The sequence below is a fragment of the Chiloscyllium punctatum genome, chromosome 37 (genome assembly GCF_047496795.1).
Source record: "Chiloscyllium punctatum isolate Juve2018m chromosome 37, sChiPun1.3, whole genome shotgun sequence".
NCBI lineage: Eukaryota > Metazoa > Chordata > Chondrichthyes > Orectolobiformes > Hemiscylliidae > Chiloscyllium > Chiloscyllium punctatum.
Window position 1 is genome coordinate 30508712 of NC_092775.1, and position 23032 is coordinate 30531743.

The 23032-nt window shown below is 38.1% G+C and overlaps 1 protein-coding gene across 2 annotated transcripts in view; it reads left to right on the top strand.

Annotated features, from left to right (window-relative positions):
- Positions 1 to 950: 950 nt before the first annotated feature.
- The window catches only part of nfatc2a (nuclear factor of activated T cells 2a), a 146675-nt gene continuing 124593 nt past the window's right edge, over positions 951 to 23032 (top strand). For both annotated transcript variants that reach the window (XM_072556530.1, XM_072556531.1), the window contains exons 1-3: positions 951 to 1265; positions 4674 to 5703; positions 14028 to 14190. In XM_072556530.1, the coding sequence (XP_072412631.1) occupies positions 1163 to 1265; positions 4674 to 5703; positions 14028 to 14190 (1296 nt within the window). In that variant the 5' untranslated portion in view covers positions 951 to 1162. The remainder of the gene's footprint in view (positions 1266 to 4673; positions 5704 to 14027; positions 14191 to 23032) is intronic.

Genomic DNA, 23032 nt, shown 5'->3' on the forward strand with positions numbered 1-23032 from the left:
ATCCATCCTCCCACCGCAACCCCGACAAGTTCTTAATTAAAGATCAAATATAATTGTACTGACTACAATCAAGCAATAACCTTATTATTTAAGAATATGCTTCTTCGGCAGACACTCTACAGTGGTGTATTGTCTACCGTTAATTGCTAGATAGGCCCAAAATGAAGCAAAGGCAAAAGAGGACTCATAGCAGTGAACTACTTCCAACAACCTTTATCCAGTGTCACACATCAGTAGAGATTGTGCATACCACAAGCTACCATAAGTAGTCATCTGGAAAAATACCTAAATCTCAAAGTGTAGTTCATCACAATTATATCGTGTTTTACTTTCTTCTGATTGGAAATTATTTTCTTCACTGCAAAACAACACATTTGACAATCAAATGTTGGGGCATCAGATACAATATCACAGTGTTTTACACATCAACACAACAACTGTAATTGCATATCATAGCATTGAACAAATCATCAATACATATGTGCAGCAAACAGGAAAAAAGAACAGTCTTAACAGGAACTCACTAAGCTATATTTAGATGGTGTTAATGGCTTAAAGTGGTTGCTGAAAACACAGCATTTTATTACAGTTTCACCTGTATGATACTATTGATAATAACTTCATTTTTATACCTATTTATTATGTGTTCCTTTCCCACCATAAAAATATTTACACAATGCAACTTCCAAGTTTAAGTGCGGAAACTCATTCTCACATAACTAGTGTTACCACTGTTTATTTTTAAGTTGAGACTGTGCTGCTGTCTGTCATGAAGAAACGTATTCCACTGAGACAGACTGGGTGAGTTGGGTGCTTGAGTTCAAAGGACACGCCTGTTTTCTGTACGTTGTAGCTGTAACAGGAAGCAGCTATTGTCGAACTTGTCAATTTGAGAGTGCTATCATTGAGCAACCCGGGGAAAGACTTGTAGCTGAGATCAGCCAAGCACTTGCAGTAGTAGCTTTTATTGTTTTGGCTTTATAGCTAACCAGTTCTTTATTGGCTGTGGAGCCCGTATTTTGGCAACAACATCTGATGATTTGAAAAGGCGCCCAATTCATTTTCTTGAGTGGGAAAAAAAGAATACAGTGCCAGTTGAAATACTTTTGCTGTGTGAAACCTCTGTGTTGAAAATTCAGGTTGTAAAAGCCTCACAAGTGGTATGAGCTTCATTTACAATGAACCAGACCAGCAGGTCGATTCAGAAGAATTTGATTTTTCTGCACTTTTTGATAACAGCCATGATGAAGACTTTGCCACGAGAGGTTTGTAATTTTTAAAAATTATTTTAAATTTTTTATCGTAAGATTTAAATTTTTTGGTATTAAAAGTCATCATCTTTGAAAATTAAGTTTTGCAGTGCCTAATATGAGAAGACAGGGCAAGAAACATGAATTTGATCTGTTTGTTTGAGAAGGACTTTAGAATATCAATCATCTAAAAATTGGATATCTTTCTACTTTAGAGAGTAGACTTTTATTAGCTGTAATTAGGTTATTGTGTTTAATGACACAAAGAAATCCAACTCATTCAGAGTGTATGTGATTACATTTAAATCAAGTTTGGCTCTCAGATAAAATAGATTAATTCAGGCTAAATGCTGCTAGAATGTGCTGTTTTTACAATTCACTAAAGCAGTCATATGTAAATTTTTTGATGCAACATTTCTTTCAAAATGCGCTGTCTTGATTAGCACAGTTCCTCACTGGTGGGCACAGGCTGTATGGGAATGGTGGCTCAGTTTCATAGTGGTCAGTAGTATTGGTTTTTACTTCTGGGAACAGTTTAGTTAAAGTCTGAAGTTTGGGAATAAAGTTTGCATGATGTTAGTATCTCTTCAGTTTCTTTATTTCATTGGCTGTCTATTCTGAGCAGAACCCAATCTGAAAAATAAACTTGGTCAATTGAACAGTTTTAGTTACTTTTTTGGAATAGAATTGTTCAGATTTGAAGAATATTAGATTCACATTGTGGAGTCTTGTTTTGTTAACATCTGCCTAAGGATGTTATTTTATTTAGGAAGGTTATTTATTTCCCTCAGGAGATTATGTCGATGAAAGTAAATGTATGACCATTTCGTAGAGGATCTCATGTACTGTCTGTACATATACTTTATACCATTAACTTTGTACTAAACATGTTGCAGGTTGATAGTGAAGTTTGCTCTTCCAATACTGCTTCACCCTTGCAATGGTACATAGCTTTCCAACAAGCAAGTGTCAGAATGAAGCAGAGCCATGGAAAGTATTAATGAGATGTAACACATTCTTAGAAATATGGGAGAGTGAAGCTTAAAATAAAGATCAATACTTGCTGACTCGTGTAATGTAAATCGGAAATCCTACATCTGAACCCCTGTATTGAACTTTAAGGACTTGAAGAGCAGGATTGATTTCCATTCAAATGTGACTTTGAACTACATTTTCTGATAGAAACAAAATTACATGCTCAGATATTACATTGACTCTACTGCACGCAGATTTTCTTTTTACAACTTTGTTGAAATTATCACATCAGAACTACACTCGTCGACATGACAAAAATGCGTTGTTGCCAGCTTTAAAAACCAATGGAATGAATTATAAATATATGGAAGATCAAACATTTGTTTATTACGATGCCTGGTAGCATTTTAACAGAATGATGTGAATGTCTCAGCAATATAATTTGAAAAAATGTGTTTCTCTTGTCCTCTAATACCTCGTGTTCGCAACAGTGACTCATTAGGAGTTATAATCCCTGAGTGATAGTCATATAAACTCTAAGTGAACATTGTTCATGCCTGAGCTAATTGATTTGAGTAACAGCAGTATGTTAGAATTTAGGAGCATTGCAGCTCAATCTTATCTAACTCCAATTCTTGGGAGTCACCCCAAGGAAAGTGACGGGCTTGGACGGTGTCCCAAGCCGAGTGCTCAGATCCTGTGTGAACCAACTAACAGAGGTATTCACCGACATCTTCCACCTCTCCGTCCTACAAGCTGTAGTCCCCATCAGCTTTAAGAAGATCACCATATCCGTACATGCGATATTACCTGTATACCTCCATTTAAATCTTTTGTTCTGTACATTCTTGCTCACTATGATCTGCCTGTACTTCTTGTAAGCAAAGCTTTTCACTGTACTTCAGTACAAGTGACAATAAATAAATCAATCAATATGCATGCAAGGCCCATGTGAGGTGTACTATAATTTCCTTCCTATCTGCCTTCAGGAAGACAAAGGTTAACTCTTTCAATGTAGGCAGACGATTGAAACTAGATTTCTCTAGATTTTATTCATCTCAGTTTCACACTAGTTTACACCTGGCCATTCTTTTTTAAACCAGGGAATATACATAGAGATCAGATGCAGGTTTCCTCCCTCTCTAGCCCTGGTCTACTAGATTTTTAAAAAACTCATCTTTGTAGAGTATGTTACCTTAGTGGCTCAAAGGCTAAAATATGGAGGCTCAAATTTAGAATCAGCGATGAAGCATGAATAGTTTCACTGACATGGAAAGAAGTCAAGGACAAATATCGTATGATTCCTCTGGTGTAGATTTCACTTGCCCCCATGATCTCCATTGTGCAGATTTCACTTGCCCCCATGATCTTTTTGGTGTAGATTTCACATGCCCTGATGATCTTGTGGTGTAGATTTCACCTGCCCCCATGATCTTGTGGTGTAGATTTCACCTGCCCCGATGATCTCTTTGGTGTAGATTTCACCGGCTCCAATGATCTCTTTGGTGTAGATTTCACTTGCCCGATGGTCTCCATTGTGTAGCTTTCACCTGCCCCCATGATCTTGTGGTGTAGGTTTTACTTGCCCCCATGATCTCTGTCGTGTAGATTTCACTTGCCCCGATGGTCTCCATTGTATAGCTTTCACTTGCCCCCGATGATCTCCATAGTGTAGGTTTCACCTGCCCTCGTGACCTTGTGGTGTAGATTTCACCTGCCCCCATGATCTCTTTGGTGTAGGTTTCACTTGCCCTAATGGTCTCCATTGTGTAGCTTTCACCTGCTCCCATGATTTCCATAATGTAGGTTTCACATGCCCTCATGATCTCTGTAGTGTAGATTTCCCTTGTCCCCATGATCTCCACAGTGTAGATTTCACTTGCCCCCATGATCTCCATGGTGTAGATTTCACTTGCCAACATGATCTCCATGGTGTAGGTGTCACCTGCCCCCATGATCTCATCGGTAGTGATGACATTATACTGTTAAACACACAGTAACGCTTATATAACAAAGCATAACCCTGTCTAGTATTTGGAAATAAGGAAGGTGATGTTTTCATCAGTTGAGTGACTTCTGGAGCTTGTAGTCTGTGGAAGATCAAATAATCGCTGACAGAAATGTCTCATTTCCCCCTTTTAACTCTTCATGAATTGTCACAGTCAGTTCCATTTTTATTCTAATGTTGAAGACTAACAGTTTATATTAATATGAGGGTCAGTAACACACTTCGTTATGAACTTTTCTTTCAGCTTTACTTATATTTTCAGAGTCCTGAATAGGTGTGTTTTCAGATTAAGTTTTATTTACATCATCAAGTTGTTAATTCAGGCCTTACAATATAAGGGTGCTGTTTAACAGTTAACAAAATATGAGTACCACTACTCAGTAGCCATTTACAAATTTATGAGCTGCGTAATAATAACTTGGTGCTCCTTTTTGTTTCAGAGGCAGAAAATGTTCCTGCTTCTCACAAAGGCATTGTTCATCCTTCTGGAATTGGTTATCCAACCATTGATGTCTCCCACTATGGATCTCAGTCATGTAGCTCAATGGCATCTGCAGTATTAAGTGGAGAACATATGAGTGAATACAGTCAAGCAGAAAACAGAGATTTCAAATGCTACCTAGAAGCTGTAAAACCCCCTGTTTCGTCTGGAGTAGAAAGTCCAAGAATTGAGATCACACCATCCCCTGGACTGTTCCATGTAACTCCACATGCAGCCAGTTGTGGAGAGCAAACATATCATTCTCCCACTGTGATTCCCAGAGTTACTTTACCTGTGCCAGGCTCAGAAAGTATTGTATATAGAGACCCACTCAGTCCTGCCAGTAGTGGTTCATCCACAAGTTGGCATTCCTTTGTGTCTCATGAGTCAAGCTGTTCCCATTATGGCATGTCCCCTCAGACATCTCCATTAACATCCCCATGTGTCTCACCAAAGAATGGCTCAGAAGAATATCAAGGCCAGGGTGCTCACCATTCTCCACGAACATCACCTGTCAACTCACCATCAACTCACATTGAAAACTGGCAGGGTGCAAGGTCACCGTCCCCAACCCCCCGAACTTCTTCAAGGTCATCATCACCTTGTGGGAAGAGGAGGTACTCCTGCGACCGCTCTAGAACGCCTTCTCCTCAAGCTTCACCAAGAGTTATTGCAATTGAAGAATCCAATGTACACCAATTTTCAAATTCTGCTAGTCTGGCCGACGCCATGAGTACTCTCACCACCGATTCCAACCACGACTTAGGCGAAGTACTTCCAATAAAGGCTCGGATCATGGATCTTACTCCACCATCCTCCCTTAAAACTGATATGTGTAAAGATGAAAAACTTGCTAGCTTTGCCACACTGAATTTTGCCGAGCTTTCAGGGCAGTGTCAGGATGTGAAGAAAGACATCTACAGTATTGATCCATTTTTCCTGATGCCCCCTCATCCATTACATCGGACAAAACCCAAACCTCCCTGCAGGTAAGTTTTATTTTATATTCCGTCCTGACTTCAAAAATCAAAAAGAAGGAATAGGAACATAGAAACATAGAAAGTAGGGGCAGGAGTAGGCCATTCGGCCCTTCCAGTCTGCACCACCATTCAATATGACCATGGCTGATCATGCAATTCCAGTATCTCAGTCCTGCTTTCCCTCCATGCCCCTTGATCCCCTTAGCTGCAAGGACCATGTCCAGCTCCCTCTTGAATACGTGTTTTCACTTTGGTTCTACCGAATGTCCTTAAAACTGTGTATGATTTCTATTGATCTTCTATTTCAATTAAATCAGAAACCTCTCAAGTTCACACACCAGTTCAAATAGTGAGTGTGACAAAAATTATATTCTTAATTGATAGTAGCTCTTGAATGTCAATGATTTGAAGAAGAAAGCCCATAGTTTAAAAATGGAGGTGAGAGGCAAGTAATTATCAATCAACTATGGATAATTACCAATCGTTCGTGCGCAGTGATGAGTAATAGATACAATGATATGTACTAACTTACTTGGTGTAATCAACTGATCTTGTCCATTTCTTTACTGTGAGAGTGAACTGGTTCTGTCTGTCATTCTACAGTATCACGTTCTGAATTACTAGGTAGTGGCAACACATTGGTTAACATTAAAATAAAGCTTCTCTCAGTTAAACTTAACTTTGAAAATCCTAACCTTAGTAAAATAGAAGAGGTGTTATTCCACGGTTACTGGTGCATAATCATTATACTTTACCTTTTTGACTTCTTTTCTTAGCTCAATGCTGGAATTGTGGTAGTCATGCAAAAGGAAAGTTAATAAGAGTAAACATCTAATTTAACATAGAACATCACGAGAAAGTGGGAATTCTCAACTGAATATTATAGCAACTGCCTTGACTGGGTCTCTAGTTTTATAAAATGATCTTTGATCCCATTGTCACCACATTAAGGAATCATGGACAGAATTTGATCTTCAATAATTAATACTTCAACTAACCAATCATTACAAATATACCAGGGATTGCCTGTACTGTGCTTAAAGAAGAAACTCATAGTAAGGGTCATTTAAGATATCTCAAGATCAGATATGAATTCAGCACTCCACCACAACAAGTGCAATACTAACTGGCAAGGAAAATAGAAAATGTTGGAAATATTCAGCAGGTTTGGCAGCAGCTGTGAAGGGCAAAACAGATTTAGTTCTGAGTCTGGCAGGAGGTCCTTGACCTACAATATTATGGACTGGAATTTTCTCATGGAAGTAGAAATCAAGAGGTGGGAGCAATCCCATATGATATTCCCACCTCTGTCTTCAGTCTGCTGTGATGTGAGATTCACTGGGCCAGGTCTTTGTGACATTCGTGATGAGACTGCTGTCCAAATAGAGCGAGTGGGGATGGGGGAGGGTTGGGTGAGATTGTGGGTTGGGAGAAGGGTTGGTGGGGCCAGGGATGAAGGTGAGACACCAGGAAGGCAGACCACGTTCTGACCAGAATGGGCAGCCATTGCTGCAGCTATCTGCTCTGAGTGGATGTACTGCACCTTCAAAATGGCTGCGACAAATGGAGAGCTGGGACCTGGGATAGGCAGGAAAATGTTTGTTATTAGTATTTCATTGCTGGTCCTTGGTTGTTTTTTGTACAAATATGCACATTTTTTTCATGAAATAAAACTATTTAAGGGCTACTGTCTCTGATCCCAGCTGTTCCACTTCCTGGAGCTCCTAGCAGCTGTCTGTTGCTATCTTGAGAAGTCCGAAGCTGAGCTCTTAACGAGGTTCTTGATGCTCAACACCAAGAAATCAACATGCTCAACAAGGAATGAGCAAGCTCAGTATTTTGTCTGCCTCCCTGCTATCTCCACTGTCCTTAGGAAAGTCAGCAATAATGGTTGAGGTTGACAGATCAACATGCAGGTTGCCAGAGCCACTTCCTTTTGCTGTCTGACTATAATTCTGTTTAACTTGTTTCCAATTCTGCTGATAGTTTTTTGCTTTAGTTAGTTACAACTTTTGTTTGCTTTTGTTAGTTACAACAAACTCAACAACATTTATATAGTCCTGTTACTTAATTAAGGGTGCTTCACAGTAGCATTATAAGACTAAGTATGAAATAGAGCCCCTGAGGAAATGTTAGATCGGATACAAAAAACTTGGCCAGAAAGGTCTACTTAAGGAAACACCATAAAGAAAGTGAGGTAGAGAACTAGATATATAGGAAGGAAATTTCAGACCCAGGCACCAAGGGAACTGAAGGCAGAGCCATCAATTCTGGAGCAATAATCAGGAATGTACAAGATATGAGAATTAAAAGAGCATAGATAATGAAAATTTGAAGGATTGGAGGATATTACAGTGTTAGAAGGGCATGGTCATGAAGGGATTTAAAAACAAGAATGAGAATTTTAAAGTCAAGAGGTTGTTTGAGCAGAAGCCAATGTAGGTCAGTGAGCACGTGGTGATGTTAGATTGGGGTTTGCTGCAAAGTAAGACATGGGCAATCGTAATTTGTATGAAGTCAGAATGTAATTTTGGGATCTAATGTAACATCAAGATTGCAAATGCTGGCTGATTCTCAAACTGTTGCCAGAGATGTGGAGTCAGTGGATAGGGATGGAGTTTGGAGTGGAGATCAAAAACAATGCCTTCTCAATAATTAACTGGGAGAAATTTGTGCTTATCCAGTGCTGGATGTCAGATATGCTGAGTAATTATTTAGCAACAATGGAGGATTTGAGGGAAATAATCGTGATATAAAGTTGGGCGTCACACATGTGTTCGATGGTGTAGCCAAGGGACATTGTATAAGTGAAGAAATGAGGAAGGATAGATGTTAGGGGACACTAGAGGCAATAGTAGGAAGAGAAGGCATTGCAAGTGATTCTTTGGCTACAATCAGAAAGATAAGAATGGAACCATGTAAGTGCATTCCACCCAGGTGGATAAGAACCATTGGAAATAAAGGTGTGATCATAGATTGCAGACCTGTCGTGAAGGATGAAGAGGAAAGGTTTCTCTTTGTCACACATTGTAATTTATGATCTTGGTAAGAGCTGTTTTGGGCTGGATGAAAACATAATTGGAGAGATTTAAACATGGTATTATACAGAAAAATGGGAATGGATTTGGGAACCAACAAGACATTTAAAGATGTTGTAAAGGAAAGATAGATTGGAGATGGAGCAGTAGCTTGCAAACTTACGGGAGTAATTAAAGGTTGTTTTTATGACCAGCTAATGTAGGGACCAAGAGTGAAATTAGGTGAACAGCCTTTTAACTTGAATAAGATTGAAGAAATGGGGTTGAGTCACATCAACAAGGTGAGCTCAAGGCAGGCAAAATATTCAGCAAGAACTAAATGAAGATTTTTGTTTTACAAAGGTATTTAGATTGATAATAAACAATAGACAATAGGTACAGGAGTAGGCCATTCTGCCCTTTGAGATTGCACAATTTGGTGAATCTTACAAATGAGCTTTTATTTGTAGATTTGTATCTTTGTAAGAGTTTAAATATTCAAAAAGAATACAAGGCTTTGTTGGTTTTTCATTAAATACTGCCTTTAACATTTAAGCATTTCCTGAGAGGGAGGAATGGATAGTGTAAAGAGACATCAAAGGTATTTTGAAAATATTTGTATCGTGCAGCAGTGTTAGGCAGTATTTCTCTTGCTTCTGCGTATATATTATGCTTTGATACATACAGTTTTGAAGCATGTTAACCTTCACCTTCAGGGGCCAACCTGAACACAAGATTTAAACGTTTATTTCAGAAAATCTCTGAATTTTCCAGTTCAGCAAGTCTTCTGCAAATTGGCATTCATTGGTATTCAAATTAGATCCATTTTTATCCAAGACTCTTCCCTCCCACTTATATTAAGGAGATTAAAAACAGCCATTGTGGCACTTGCAATATTTACATTAGGATTCATTTATTTAAATTGTTGGAATGCAAAAAAGTTTTTGAGATTGTTAAGAGTGACATAGTTGTAAACTTCAGTGAAACATACACAAACCATGCTGATTAGACGTGCTGCATTTTGTTTGAAGACTGCCTTCCATATTTGTGAAGTGTTAAATGGGGTGCAAACATTACAATTTTGGAGCTGTAATGCTTGTCAGCTAGGGCTGAGTGATTGCACTCTTGTTTTTGAATCAGGAGGTCGTAGGTTCAAGTTCCACACCAGATAATTGAGCACTTAAATTTGGCTGAGGGAGTGCTGCATTAAATGTAGAAACCATCTTTTGGATGAGACATTAAATCAAAGTTCTGTCTGCTGTCTGAGGTGGACCCAGTGTTGGATATATCTCTGAACAGGATGACGAGAAAATGTCAAACGTTAAGAAATTCATTCTGATCAAGGTTTTTCATTCAAGGAGCACCTTGAATACTTTATCTTGTCATTTATGTATTGCTGTTTGTAGGAGTTTGCAGTGCATAAACTAGTTGCTATGTTTCCTACTTTTCCTGTACTGGTTGGGTGTCAGCTAGAGTATTCTGTTCAGTTTTGGATACCATGCTTTAACAGGGACATCAAAGCATTAAAAAGGGGGGAAAGGAGCTTTATTCAGACATTACCATGGGAAAAGGGACTTCAGCTATGTGGAGAAACTGGGAAAGGTGAACTTATCCTCCTTAGAGTAGCAAGCATTAAGGACACTTGAGACTTTGATGCAATAAATTACAGAGAAACAATTTCCAGTGGCAAAAGTATGTGTAATCAGAGGATGCAGGTTTAGGATGATTAGCAAAGAAGATGGCATGGGAAGAAGAATTTTCTGCAATCAGTTATTATGATCTAGATTGAGCTGCCTGAAAAAGTGACAGAAGCAGTTTCAATAGTAAGTTTCAAAAGAGAATTGGTGAAGTATTTTAATAGGAAGCAAATAAAATTAAACACACAATGCTGGAGAAATTCAGCAGGTCTGACAGCATCTGTGAACAAAGAAGCACAGTTAATGTTTCAGTGCTGGTATGACTTCTTCAGAACTTGGTGGAATACGGAAAAGAGCAGGGGAGAGGAACTTATTGTGTCGTTTGAGCACAGGCATCATGGGATGTTTCTGTTCTGTATCATCAAGATTCGATGATCACAACAATTATTCAGCCTCAAAAGTACTCCATTGGACATGAAGCATTTTGGGATGTCCTGACTCCATAAAAGGCAATCTACAAATACAAGTCATTCTTCCTTAGAAGCTACATAAAACTTAAAGTTGTGATCACATTCTTGTCATTGCAAACTTAAAATGATAAATACATCACTTGTGTTTGGATTTCAGAATTTTGAGTTCCACATAATAATAAGAATGAAGTTCATCAACAGGTGTGGAAATATTAACAGACATCCCATGTCTATCTCCTCACAAGGGTGTATCACCACTTTAAACCTTAAAGTTAACACCAAACTGATTATGTTCATCATTCACACACATACCAAACATTTTCCTGACTATTAATTCTGAGTTTGTATCACGGATCTTGACACAAAAATACATAAAATTCTTGCTGAGAATGAGTGTGCTTTATCTTTGGTATCAAGGGACAGACACTTACCCCAAAACTTTCTTCTAATTTAGGTCAATAGTATTTTTACTGCAGGTGATCTTTAATAAGTTCAGAATTCATTTCACACTGAGGTCAAATTAATCAATTGTATTAGGTTCAGCATTTATCCTCTGTTTATTAGACAGAATAAAAGTTAACATATTTCTAAAGCACAACCACATTTAATGTAAAAGTAATGAGAATAAAATCTGAGGGTGGAAAATAATTGAATGTTAGAGAGATCGTGTGATCTCTGGGTTTAACATCCTGATGCTTATAATTCATGAAATGGAAACATTATCTAATAAGATGATAATTTTACAAAACAAAAATGCTGAATATCTGAAACAAAAACAGAAATTGCTGGAGGGATCCCGCAATAAACTGCCAGTATTGGTGGAGAAAAAACATAATTAACATTTTCAGTTTTTCAGGACTCTGTTCTACACCATTCTGAAGACGGTCACTGGACTCAAAACATTAACTCTGCTTTCTCTTTACAGATGGTGCCAGATCTGCTGAGATTTTCCAGCAATTTCTGGTTTTGTTAAAGGTGATAATTTTGCCTGTTCAAAGCAGATCCTATCATTGGTTGAAGAAAATTTCACAAGATGTTTTTGCTATTGAGTCAAATGGTGAAGTAGATGGGGAAGTGAATTTGAAAAGAGAAATGACGGAATGTAAAACAGGAAGCATTCAACCCAAAAAGATTGTTTTAATGTAGCTTGTGATAACACAATCATCCATACAAGACATGGGATATTTTAATGTGAAATCACAGTTCCTCTAAATAGGTTAAACACAAAATACATATTTTTTTGTTTAGGGAGATGAGAACAGTATGATCTAATCCAGTGTTTAGATTAGATTAGATTCCCTAAAGTGTGGAACCAGGCCCTTCAGCCCAACACGTCCACACCGACCCTACTAAAACATTGAATAAAACATTGATAAACTGAATGATATATTTTTAGATACAACCTGACAATAGTACTTGATACTGTCTTTCAAATAATCTGTCAATTATGATTCTGTATAAATTCAAAATAGAAACCATGGTATTTTACTCATATACATTATTATGTTGGGTTTTGAGATTGTATTGCCTAAAAAAAAGTAGTTTTGGTTAGATATTTGACTGTTTAACTGTCAGTTCCATAATTCCAGTTTTTTTTAACTCCTTATGGATGTCGATGTAGTTAGATAATGGGAAGATGGGTGACTTGCTCTGATTTCCTGTTTTGTTCTGTTCTTCATATGTAAAGCAGCAGCAAATGATTTTTCTTATGTCATGTGTACCCTGATATCAGCCCTTTCCAACCTGCCATCTCGTAGAAACTTCCTGTGTGAGGCCCTATTTCAGATTGACATGTGTCATTCTGCAATATAGTATCTGGCAATCTCAAACACAACCAATACACCCATATGAATCTTATATAGTAATTCTGTTTAATGAAAAAAAACTTTTAATATTTAAACCTTGATTTGCAAATTGACTATACACACTGTTTATGAAAAAATAACAATGTTTTAAAAATGTGATCATGCCCATATAATGGCCTTATTCTGACTTTAGAAGTTCATCACCTGGATATTTCCCATGAGATAGTCTGTTCCTATAACAGTAACATGGTTCCTGTTAGAGTTTCAGAATATCTCTGTGTTCATTCTAATAATTTTTTGCTATTAATTTATATTGTGAGTTTCACATGTGAAATTGAACAGAGAAATGGTATTACACTTTACACACAGTGCTTAAAACATATTTCGATTCACAACTTTGATTTAGTAATCTCCATTTATTTCATAGCTTCTCTTGTATTTGGTGTATAGTGGATCATTTACCTGGGTATCAAGTATTAGTCAGTCATATTCTATACAATTCATTTGCTGTGTTTCCCCATACTATGGCAGCGACTACATTTCAAAGCACTTCATTGGCTATGAAATATTTGGAATGATGTGAGGTTGTTGTTTCTTTACATGGTATTTCACTATAGACCAAGCAATGTGAAGATTTAACACTCAGTGGAAATTTCTATAAAGTTAAAATTTAATTGATTTCAATTTATTAAAACAAAAATCTGGTTATGGCCTCCCAGTAATGTTGACACTGGATTTTCTTGCAATATTACAGGAAATTGATCCCACAATATCTCACCTCTACCAGGTATTTGTAAAAATTCTGCTTCATTCCCCCTCTACCTCCCATATGGCCCAACTATACCTGCTACATTCCCAGATGGCTTGGCCATATCATGCCACATTTTCCAAGCTATAAGCTATACCAAAGGACATGGACTGTTCTTGTAGATACAAGATCAAATAAAAATCATCATGTAAATTTTTATAGGTTTCCTACTAGCCTTTAGGTTCTATGTTTATATTGCTACATTTTCATTTCAGCAGTGCAAGAAAACATAGAATAACGGCGTAGCTGGTTGGGGAAATAAAATCCTGTTTGTTTCAAACTGTAAAAACCAGACAATACTCTTCTGTACTGTACCATACTTGCTCCCCGAGAACTGCAGTCCTGGGATCTATACATCTTCCTTGGGTTGTAGGGAGAAGAAAAGGCAAGACTCTTCTTTTAGATGGTGTTAGGAAAATTAGAATCATCGCAAAATGCTTTTAATCCTTTGCCAAAGGACAGGATAAAATCAATAAGCAGTACCAAAGAAGAAATTAGCAGAACTTTATATGTATTTTCTAAGTACTGGAACATATATTTGTTTGATAAATTGCAACAAACTATAAAAGAGTTCCCATTGTTTTGTTCTCCTACAGCATCCCTTCTCTTCCTCCTTTGGAGTGGCAGCTGCTGAGTTCATCAGACCCATATGAATTGAAGATTGAGATACAGCCCAAGCCTCACCATCGGGCACACTATGAAACAGAAGGCAGCCGGGGCGCAGTTAAAGCTCCTAATGGAGGGCATCCTGTAGTCCAGGTAACATGAACAATTATGAAAGATGATTTCACTTACAACTAGGACCATAGACTATCTTGTCTAAGCATAAGACTTGCAGAATCAAAATCTAAGAAAATACTATTCCTGTGCTTTTTAAAAAAATTGTCATTCCTCAATATTGATATATTTGCAGCACCAGAGAACATTTTAAGTACATTTTGATCAATGAATTGCCTATAACTGTCCGCAGCAAAGCCTTTCATAGTTTAGCACTTTATACTGGTCTAAGAATTTCTGTAATGCATGATCTAAGACATGTTTTGATTCCTGAAGCATAGACAGGTTTTCCATTAGTTCTATTTATCTGTTATTTATATCCTGAAACACTCTTGCACATAACTGAACCTTTTTCTCCCATCACTAAATCACCCATGGAATCATGTTTTAGCCATTAACCATCACCAGTAAATCACCTGTGTTTTCCAATTGATTAATTTACATGCAAAACCCATTGACAGCAATACCGACCTTCAAAGATGAGAGAGAGGGAAGGGATTCACTCAGATCAATTAGATCATTGTCATCAGCTGAAAAACATTAGTTAATTATTGATGGAGAGACAAGATTTTCACGACTGTAAAGACTTCATACAGTTTTCAGCAGGACTTTTAAATGGCTACAGATTATGCTGATCTGAAATATTAATTATAGAACACTATTCAAACAAACTCCATTCTTTTGTGCCAAGTAATATGAACAGCCTCACCAGCAGTCCTTATTGGGACCATTCTTGAAGATGCTGAGAAATCTGTTTGAGCCAGAATATTTTTTCGGCCATTATGTTGAGCATAAGACAACTCCCTGGAATTATGCTGATGCTGACTTCAAGGAATCAGTGCAGCAACACCATTGACCAATAATCAACTTTGGCAGAATTATAAAAATACACTTTGATCCCCCCAAGAAACCTTGCAGTCTGTTTCAAATATAAGCCCATATCAGTGTGTTTTTTTGTAAATTTTGGTGCACTGATGGCATTACAGAAAAAAGTTAAAAATGAAGCATTGGGATGATTAGAAAAAGTCTTGGTGCTTTTCAGTGAACTACAATTCTACCATGATTATTTTTCTAAAAATCCCTTATTGAGAGTTTTCTGGAAGTTCGGTTTAAACACTGATTTAATTGCTTCTGATATTTCTTGACACTTTTAAATTCTTGATCATCACAAACAGGTCTTAGATTTTGATATACACTGGCTAGAGTTGACAGAGGGAAGACAGTGCTATGTAGTGAGAACCCAATTATCACTCTGAATTGTGGTCTTTCAGTGTCACTCTTCTCAGTGTTTTATGCAGTATACAGCCTCTCAATACAGTACTTAACTGCAAACCTTACAATATGTTCTTGGATCGCAATGAGATAGTATCATTTTACTAGACATCAGGATGATCTCCTCTCAGAGTCAAATCGCATGGAAACAGACCCTTCAGTCCAAATCATCCATGCTGACCAGATATCCTAAACTGATCTAGTCTCATTTTCCAGTATTTGCCCCATATCCCTCTACTGCCTCTTTATTTATATACCCATCCAGATGCCTCGTAAATGTTGTAATTGTACCTGCCTCAACCACTTCCTCTGACAGCTCATTCCATACACACACCACCTTCTGCATGAAAAAGCTCACCCTCAGGTCCCCTTTAGATCATACCCCTCTCACGTTAAACCCCACCCGAGGAAAAAGATCTGAGCTATTTATTCTATCCATGCCCCTCATGATTTTATCATGCTTCTGAGATTTATCTGCAAATTAGATTGTACTACAGTGGGTGGCATGATGGCTCAGTGGTTAGCACTGCTGCCTCACAGTACCAGGGTCCTAGGTTTGATCCCAGCCTTGGGCAACTGTCTGTGTGGAGTTTGCACGTTCTCCCCGTGTCTGCGTGGGTTTCCTCTGGGTGCTCCGGTTTCCTCCCACAGTCCAAAGGTATGCAGGGCAGGTGAATTGGCCATGCTAAATTGCCCATAGTGTTAGGTGCATTAGTCAGAGGGAAATGGGTCTGGGTGAGTTATTCTTCAGAGGGTAGGTGTGGACTGCTTGGGCCCAAAGGGCTTGTTTCCACACTGGAGGGAATTTAATATAATCTAATTCAGGCTGGAGCTGCGATGAGGTGACCTGTTGGGGAAGGAGGTTTACTAGGTTTATTATACTGAGATCTGGCCTTCAATATGAATTGCACCTCCCACTGCACATGTCAGGCAGCTGCCGTGCAGCTAAAATCCCCTTAATCTCTTTCCATGAAACGCTCAGTTGTTAATTCAAATCAATTTGTTTTGCCAATGTATCGATTATTGTTCAAACACATCCTGAGACTTCTACTACTTTCACTCATCCCTAAATATAGAATGATCTAAAATGAAATTCTCTCAAGAACGCCACATTCTAAAGGTTTGTTAGTGTACATGCCACTAATGTTTGCATAGTATTTGGTTGCTCTTTTTTTTTGCATGTGGGCTGAACTCGAGTTAGGTTCACATCCTTTGACTGAGATCTGTGGTTTATTTCTTCTTGATGCTGCTTCCTCGATTTTTCAGATCTGGCCAGAAGTCACAGTATTTGCAAACATACGTCCTCTTGAATGGTCCAGTGTTTATTTTAAGGGACTGAGAAACAATTGTTCCACTCACCTTGCACGATTTAACACAACAATTAGTACTCAGAGAATCAATATTATTGAATTGCAAGATTTAGGAAGAGCAGGATTGATTTAGTATCCATCGCAGACTTAGATGATGAATGGGTGTCAACGTGTGTCGCATTTTCTGGTACGGTAATGCTAGTGTGGCTCAGACACTTGTATTTATGTCGCATAGTTGTGAAGGGGAGGGGTGACAAAACGACATGATGATAAGAGGAAGTTATTTGTGAAAGAGCGATGAACCAAAATTGGAAGTGTATTCAGGAGCAAAGTATATGTAAACATTCAAATGTGCCCACAAAGAATGATATGCAAAGTGATTTATAAATGGAGTACATTCATTTAACTTTAAATAACAAATAACTCCCTTTCAAATTTTGACCTTGTTAGTTGTTTAACAGCTAGTGGGGTAAAAAAGAGAACAGGTCTTACCATTATAAAATTCAGTCGATAATAGAGAACAACCCTAACTTTATATTAAATAGCTGTGCTATTTAAGATTTCTTTATAGAAAACAATTGTAACAGCTACCTATATTGATATGGGGCTTTTATCATAATAAAACATTCTAAGGCTTGTCACAGAGGCAGAATGAGCTAAACCCAGACACTGAGCCTAAGGAAGAAAGCTGCCAGAAGTGTGTAAGAGACATTTGTTTTCAGGATCTCCTTGAAAAACAGAAATGAGGTGATGTGGTGAGGTTTCAGGAGTGAATTTGAGAGCTGAAGGTCTGGGTAACCTGGGATATGTGCATAAGCCTATGACACATTGAAATCTATAATGTTCTGGCTCAAAGCCAAGACTGTTAGACGTTTGGCTCAGTTGCCACTCAAAACCAAATTTAGAAATAGAAAAGTAGGTTTATTTCTTCTTCTGTTTCATAATGATTGACACCTTTTGTGCAGCAGATGCAAAGATTGCCTAGGTTTTTGACATTGAGGAGGAAGGTATTACCTTACAGGACAATATAAATGGATTGGATGGATGAACAGATCAGTGGTAGTTGGAATTTAACTCTGATAAATATGAGGTGATACACTTGGGAAGAAGCAACAAGACTCAGTGAATGGCAGGACACGAGGAAGGTCAGAGGAACTGAGGGATTGTGCACTGCTTGTCCACAGATCCCTGAAGGTGGCAAAACAGGTTAATAGGATTGATTAGGCATTTGGGACATTTGTCTTCCTTAGTCGTGGGATAGATTAGAAGAGCAAGGAGGTCATGGTGGAGCTGCACAGAACTTTGGTTCAGCCATATCTGAAACACTGTGTACGATTGTACTGGAGGAGATGAAAAGGAGATTCACCAGAGTGTTGCCTGAGGTGAAGCATTTCAGCTACGGAGAGAAGCTGGTTAACCTCGGGTTGTTTTCTTTGCAGTAGTGAAGGGGGACCTGATCAAGGTATATAAAAATGCAACTGTTCCACTTAGTTAAAGAGTCAATAACAAGAGCGCATAGCTTTAAAGGGAAAAACAGGCAGTTTAGAGGGATTTTGAGGAACAATATTTTCACCTCGAGGGTGCTGGTGTCTGGAATGCACTTCTTGGAATTGTGGTTCAGGCAATACCTCGTAACCTTTAAAGAGACTTGGATGAATGCAAGTTTGCTTGCTGAGCTGGAAGGTTTGTTTTCAGATGTGTTGTTACCATACTAGGTGACATCATTAGTGAGCCTCCGGTGAATCACTGGTGGTATGGCTCACTTTTTATTTATGTGTTTGGGTTTCCTTGGGTTGGTGAGGTCATTTCCTGTGGTGATGTCATTTCCAGTTCCTTTTCTTAGGGGGTGGTAAATGGGATCCAAGTCAATGCATTTGTTGATAGAATTTCAATTGGAGTGCCATGCTTCTAGGAATTCTCATGCGTGTCTCTATTTGGCTTGTCCTAGGATGGATGTGTTGTCCCAGTCAACATGGTGTCATTCCTCATCTGCATTTAAAAATGCTAGTGGGAGTAGGTCATGTCTTTTTGTGGCTAACTGGTGTTCATGTATCCTGGTGGCTAGTTTTTTGCCTGTTTGTCCAATGTAGTGTTTGTTACAGTTATTGCAAGGTATTTTGTAAATGACATTAGTTTTGCTTGTTGTCTGTATAGGGTCTTTCAAATTCATTAGCTGCTGTTTTAGTGTGTTGGTGGGATTGTGGGCTACCCTGATGCCAAGGGGCCTGAGTGGTCTGGCAGCATCATGGTAGCTACAAACCCACCTACATACTAAAACAGCAGCTAATGAATTTGAAAGACCCTATACAGACAACAAACAAAACTAATGTCATTTACAAAATACCTTGCAAGAACGGTAACAAACACCAATTTGGACAAACAGGCAGAAAACTAGCCACAAGGATACATGAACATCAGCTAGCCACAAAAAGACATGACCCACTCTCACTAGTATCTTTACATACAGATGAGGAAGGACACCACTTTGATTGGGACAACACATCCATCCTAGGACAAGCCAAACCGAGACACTCGCAAGAATTCCTAGAAGCGTGGCACTCTCACCAGAACTCTATCAATAAACGCATTGACTTGGATCCCATTTACCATCCTTTGACAAAAAGAACAGGAAATGACATCACCACAGGAAATGGCATCACCAACCCAAGGAAACCTAAACATAAATTAAAAATTAGCCATACCACCAGTGCCTCACCAGATGCTCACTGATGATGTTACCTCGTATCGTGAGGGAATGTCTGAAAATGAACCTTCCAGCTCAGTGAGCAAACTTACATCCAGTATCTCAACCTGAGCTACAAATCTTCTCGAAACCTGCTAATACTTGGATGAGCACTTGAAGTATCATAATGTTCAAAGCTATGGACCTAATGCGGAAAAATAGAGTAGATATGCATTTTGTAGTACAGACACAATGGGCCAAAGGGCCTCTTCTGTACTGTATAATTCTATGAAAGAAGATTCTGACCAATAGTACATGCCAATTCCTTTAATGCACACACTAGAGAACAGTGAGAAAAAGTTACATTAGCATAGGCTTGTGATATAGGTCCGTTTTCAAAACTTTTATGGCTAGTTTGTTTTACTTATATTTCTGTTGTCCATTTTTCTGTTTATTTCCTCCCCTGAAACCAGTATTCTGCTGGAATATCCTTCAGTGTAAAGTTGGCAGGGTTAGAAATAGACATCTTGTGTATTGTCACTGACATCTTAACACATCAACAGCTGATGAGAGGCTACCAATACTCATATCTCAGCCCAGTAAACTGGCTCAAATTTGGCTATACTTAACCACAAAACTAATTCATCAATAACGCACCAAAAACAGTTTTGAATTTGAAATAAAAAGCAACTGAAACGCAGGCACAACTCATGTCTGGCAGCCATAAATACTTTGAGCTTCTTGTAATTTTGATTTTTAAACATTAGTAAAATTGTTGGATATTACATTGCAAGTATTGCATCTGTGTGTGTACATTTTGTCATTACGTTCATTGTCTCTTGATGGACCCACCACTATCAACTGCATTAGGATAATTGTAATGTATTTGTGACTTCTAGTTGAGGCATGGTTAACTGATGGTATGACTTCCCTTGTTATTGTTTTCTAAAATAATACTATATCCCATGATAGCAACTTCTTGCCTGACCTGGCAATTCACAGCTCTCGTGAATTTAAAAGAATCTTAGATCTTTGCCATGTTCTTTCTATTTTCCGCTTTTATCCTTTTCATTCCATCATTTCTGGAACATGACTGAGTGCTGCAGCCCACAGTTAGGAACTGTGATGGTGAAATGGGTGTTTCTTTGGATTTGAAATAATTTGTCGTGTCAGTCATGTCAATATTATTTTGTCGGAAATGAGATTTACCTCGAAAGTGGAAAATCTTTGTCATTAAGTCTTGATATTCAGAAATGCAAAGTTTTTTAACCCTGTTGATACTGAAATTCCTGCTAACTGTATTGCATACACATGCACACATGCCGAACGTCTCGAAGCATTATCAGTAAAATTTCAATGCGAATTTCACACTCTCCCCAATTTAGTACCCGCTTGTCTTGAAGATGGTGATTCATGCTAGCCTATGAGTTCATTTGGCAGTCCTCCAGTAGCTTGCCTGAAATGCCATTCCTCTTGTGCGAACCCAGACAGCAGATTTCAACAGGATATTTCTCCATAGAAGGAGGGGTCTGGCTGTGAAAGCCAAGTCCAACCATGCTGTCACTTAATCTTGATGCATGCTTATTTTCCTACTGGCATCACAGTTAATGAGGAACAGGAGCTTGGCATAGGTGAAAAGTAGTGCCCTGCTGAAATGAAACATGAAATATTTTACAGTCCATGGTAATGGAAATGGTATCACTGTACTCTTCTGAACAATCACATCTCTTCAACTATTTCACTGAAGAAAAGTTTTATTTTCATATTTGATCTTATGTGAGGCAATTTCCACTTTTACTTTGCTTGGACCTTCATATCCCTTTCAATGTGAAAGAAAAAGTGGATGTATAACTTGCACTTACACCTCAGTCAATAACTATCATTGAAACTTACTAGTTGTGAATAGGCAAGACTGATCCATGTAAGATGAATCCTTCATCAGGGTTATTTCTTGACTGTATGAAAGGGCAAAGCTACAATTAGGAAGTCATCCTCTGGATGATTCCTTGAATCATCAATAGTGACTCAAGCACTTGTTAGATTTTCAATGACAAATCCAAATAAGGAAGATTTTTTAAAAAGTTTGGTTTTGTTTTATTCATGATCAATGAGATTCCATTGTCGTAAAACCTCAATATTCCCAATGTCTCACATTAGTCTTTTATTAACAGAGTTTAATAAAAGAAAATGCATTCATATTTTAAACTTATTTCATGATATGTTGGAGTCAGACAAGAAAATAGAAAATATTATTCTTGGAGTTTATGAAGTAAGATCGGAAGTTGTTTTTGGCGCAATGCTAAAGGTGGGTCTAACATACCTTTTATTAAATTCAGATGTTTGCTCCATGGAATTCATTTGTTCAAAGGAGACATATTGACATATGACATGGGTAAATGATCCCATTAAAGCTGTGCACATATTTATGCCAATGCTGGATTTGTAATCCAAAAACCACCCACACTAGGTTTTCATGAGAAAAGGCCACCAAGAATGAAAAAGCATGACATCACTTGTTAACCCTTCCCCTGCCTCCACCCCATGCTGCATTATGGAGATAGTTGTAAAATATTCAGCATTTAACGCAAGAAAACCCAAAGAGATTCCAAAGAAGGCCCAGTTACTTTGACTAGACATTGAGTGGTAAACATTAATGAGATTCATTAATTTCCAACAATTTATGCTGTTCTGATTGAGATGGGAGGAATGCACTGACTTCTTCTACTTTCATTTCACCATAGTACACAATATCAATTTACATGTTTTACTTGGTTCCTGATGTAACCAATCATTTTGTTCTTTGTTAGGCTTAAAATAATAAAATGTATTAGCCAGGTTTTTTTTAAAATAAACTCACAATTATTGATTTATTTAAAAACAAAATGCATTCAATAAATATGCAAAACTGTTTAATGCACTTTGTTCATAATATGAAAGTATAACTGCTTACCCCTCTAAATATCCAAAACTTGGAGCACGGAAACAGACCCTTCAGTCTAACTCATCCATGCTGACCAGGTATCCTAAATTAATCTAGTCCCGTTTGCCAGCATTCAGCCCATATCCCTCTAACCCCTTCCTATTCATCTACTCATCCAGATACCTTTTAAATGTTGTGATTCTACCAGCCTCCACCACTTCCTCTGGCAGCTCATTTCATACACGCATCATCCTCTACATGAAAAAGTTGAGCCTTAAGTCCCTTGTAGATCTTTCTGCCTCACCTTAAACCTTTGCCCTCTGGTCAATAACTCTTAGTTCCTGAAGGCAAAAATTGATGAGGTACGAAATATTCAGACAGTTAATGGTCTAGTGTTCTGGCACATGTAGATGGATGTCACTGAACACAGGCAGATGTCTCTGGGACCTTTGTTGCTGCAGTCTGTTCAGGAAACAGTAATGTATCAAGGTTTTTTTCAAATACATTTCAGAAGGACAGTCAGCAGTCAGATTGGACCAGGGCTATGGGTACCATACTGCACCCACAGTAAGAGCTTTGTTTCAGGAATAGGACAGCTGAACTGGGAAGCTCTTTTCCCAGGCTGGACGCATCCAAGCA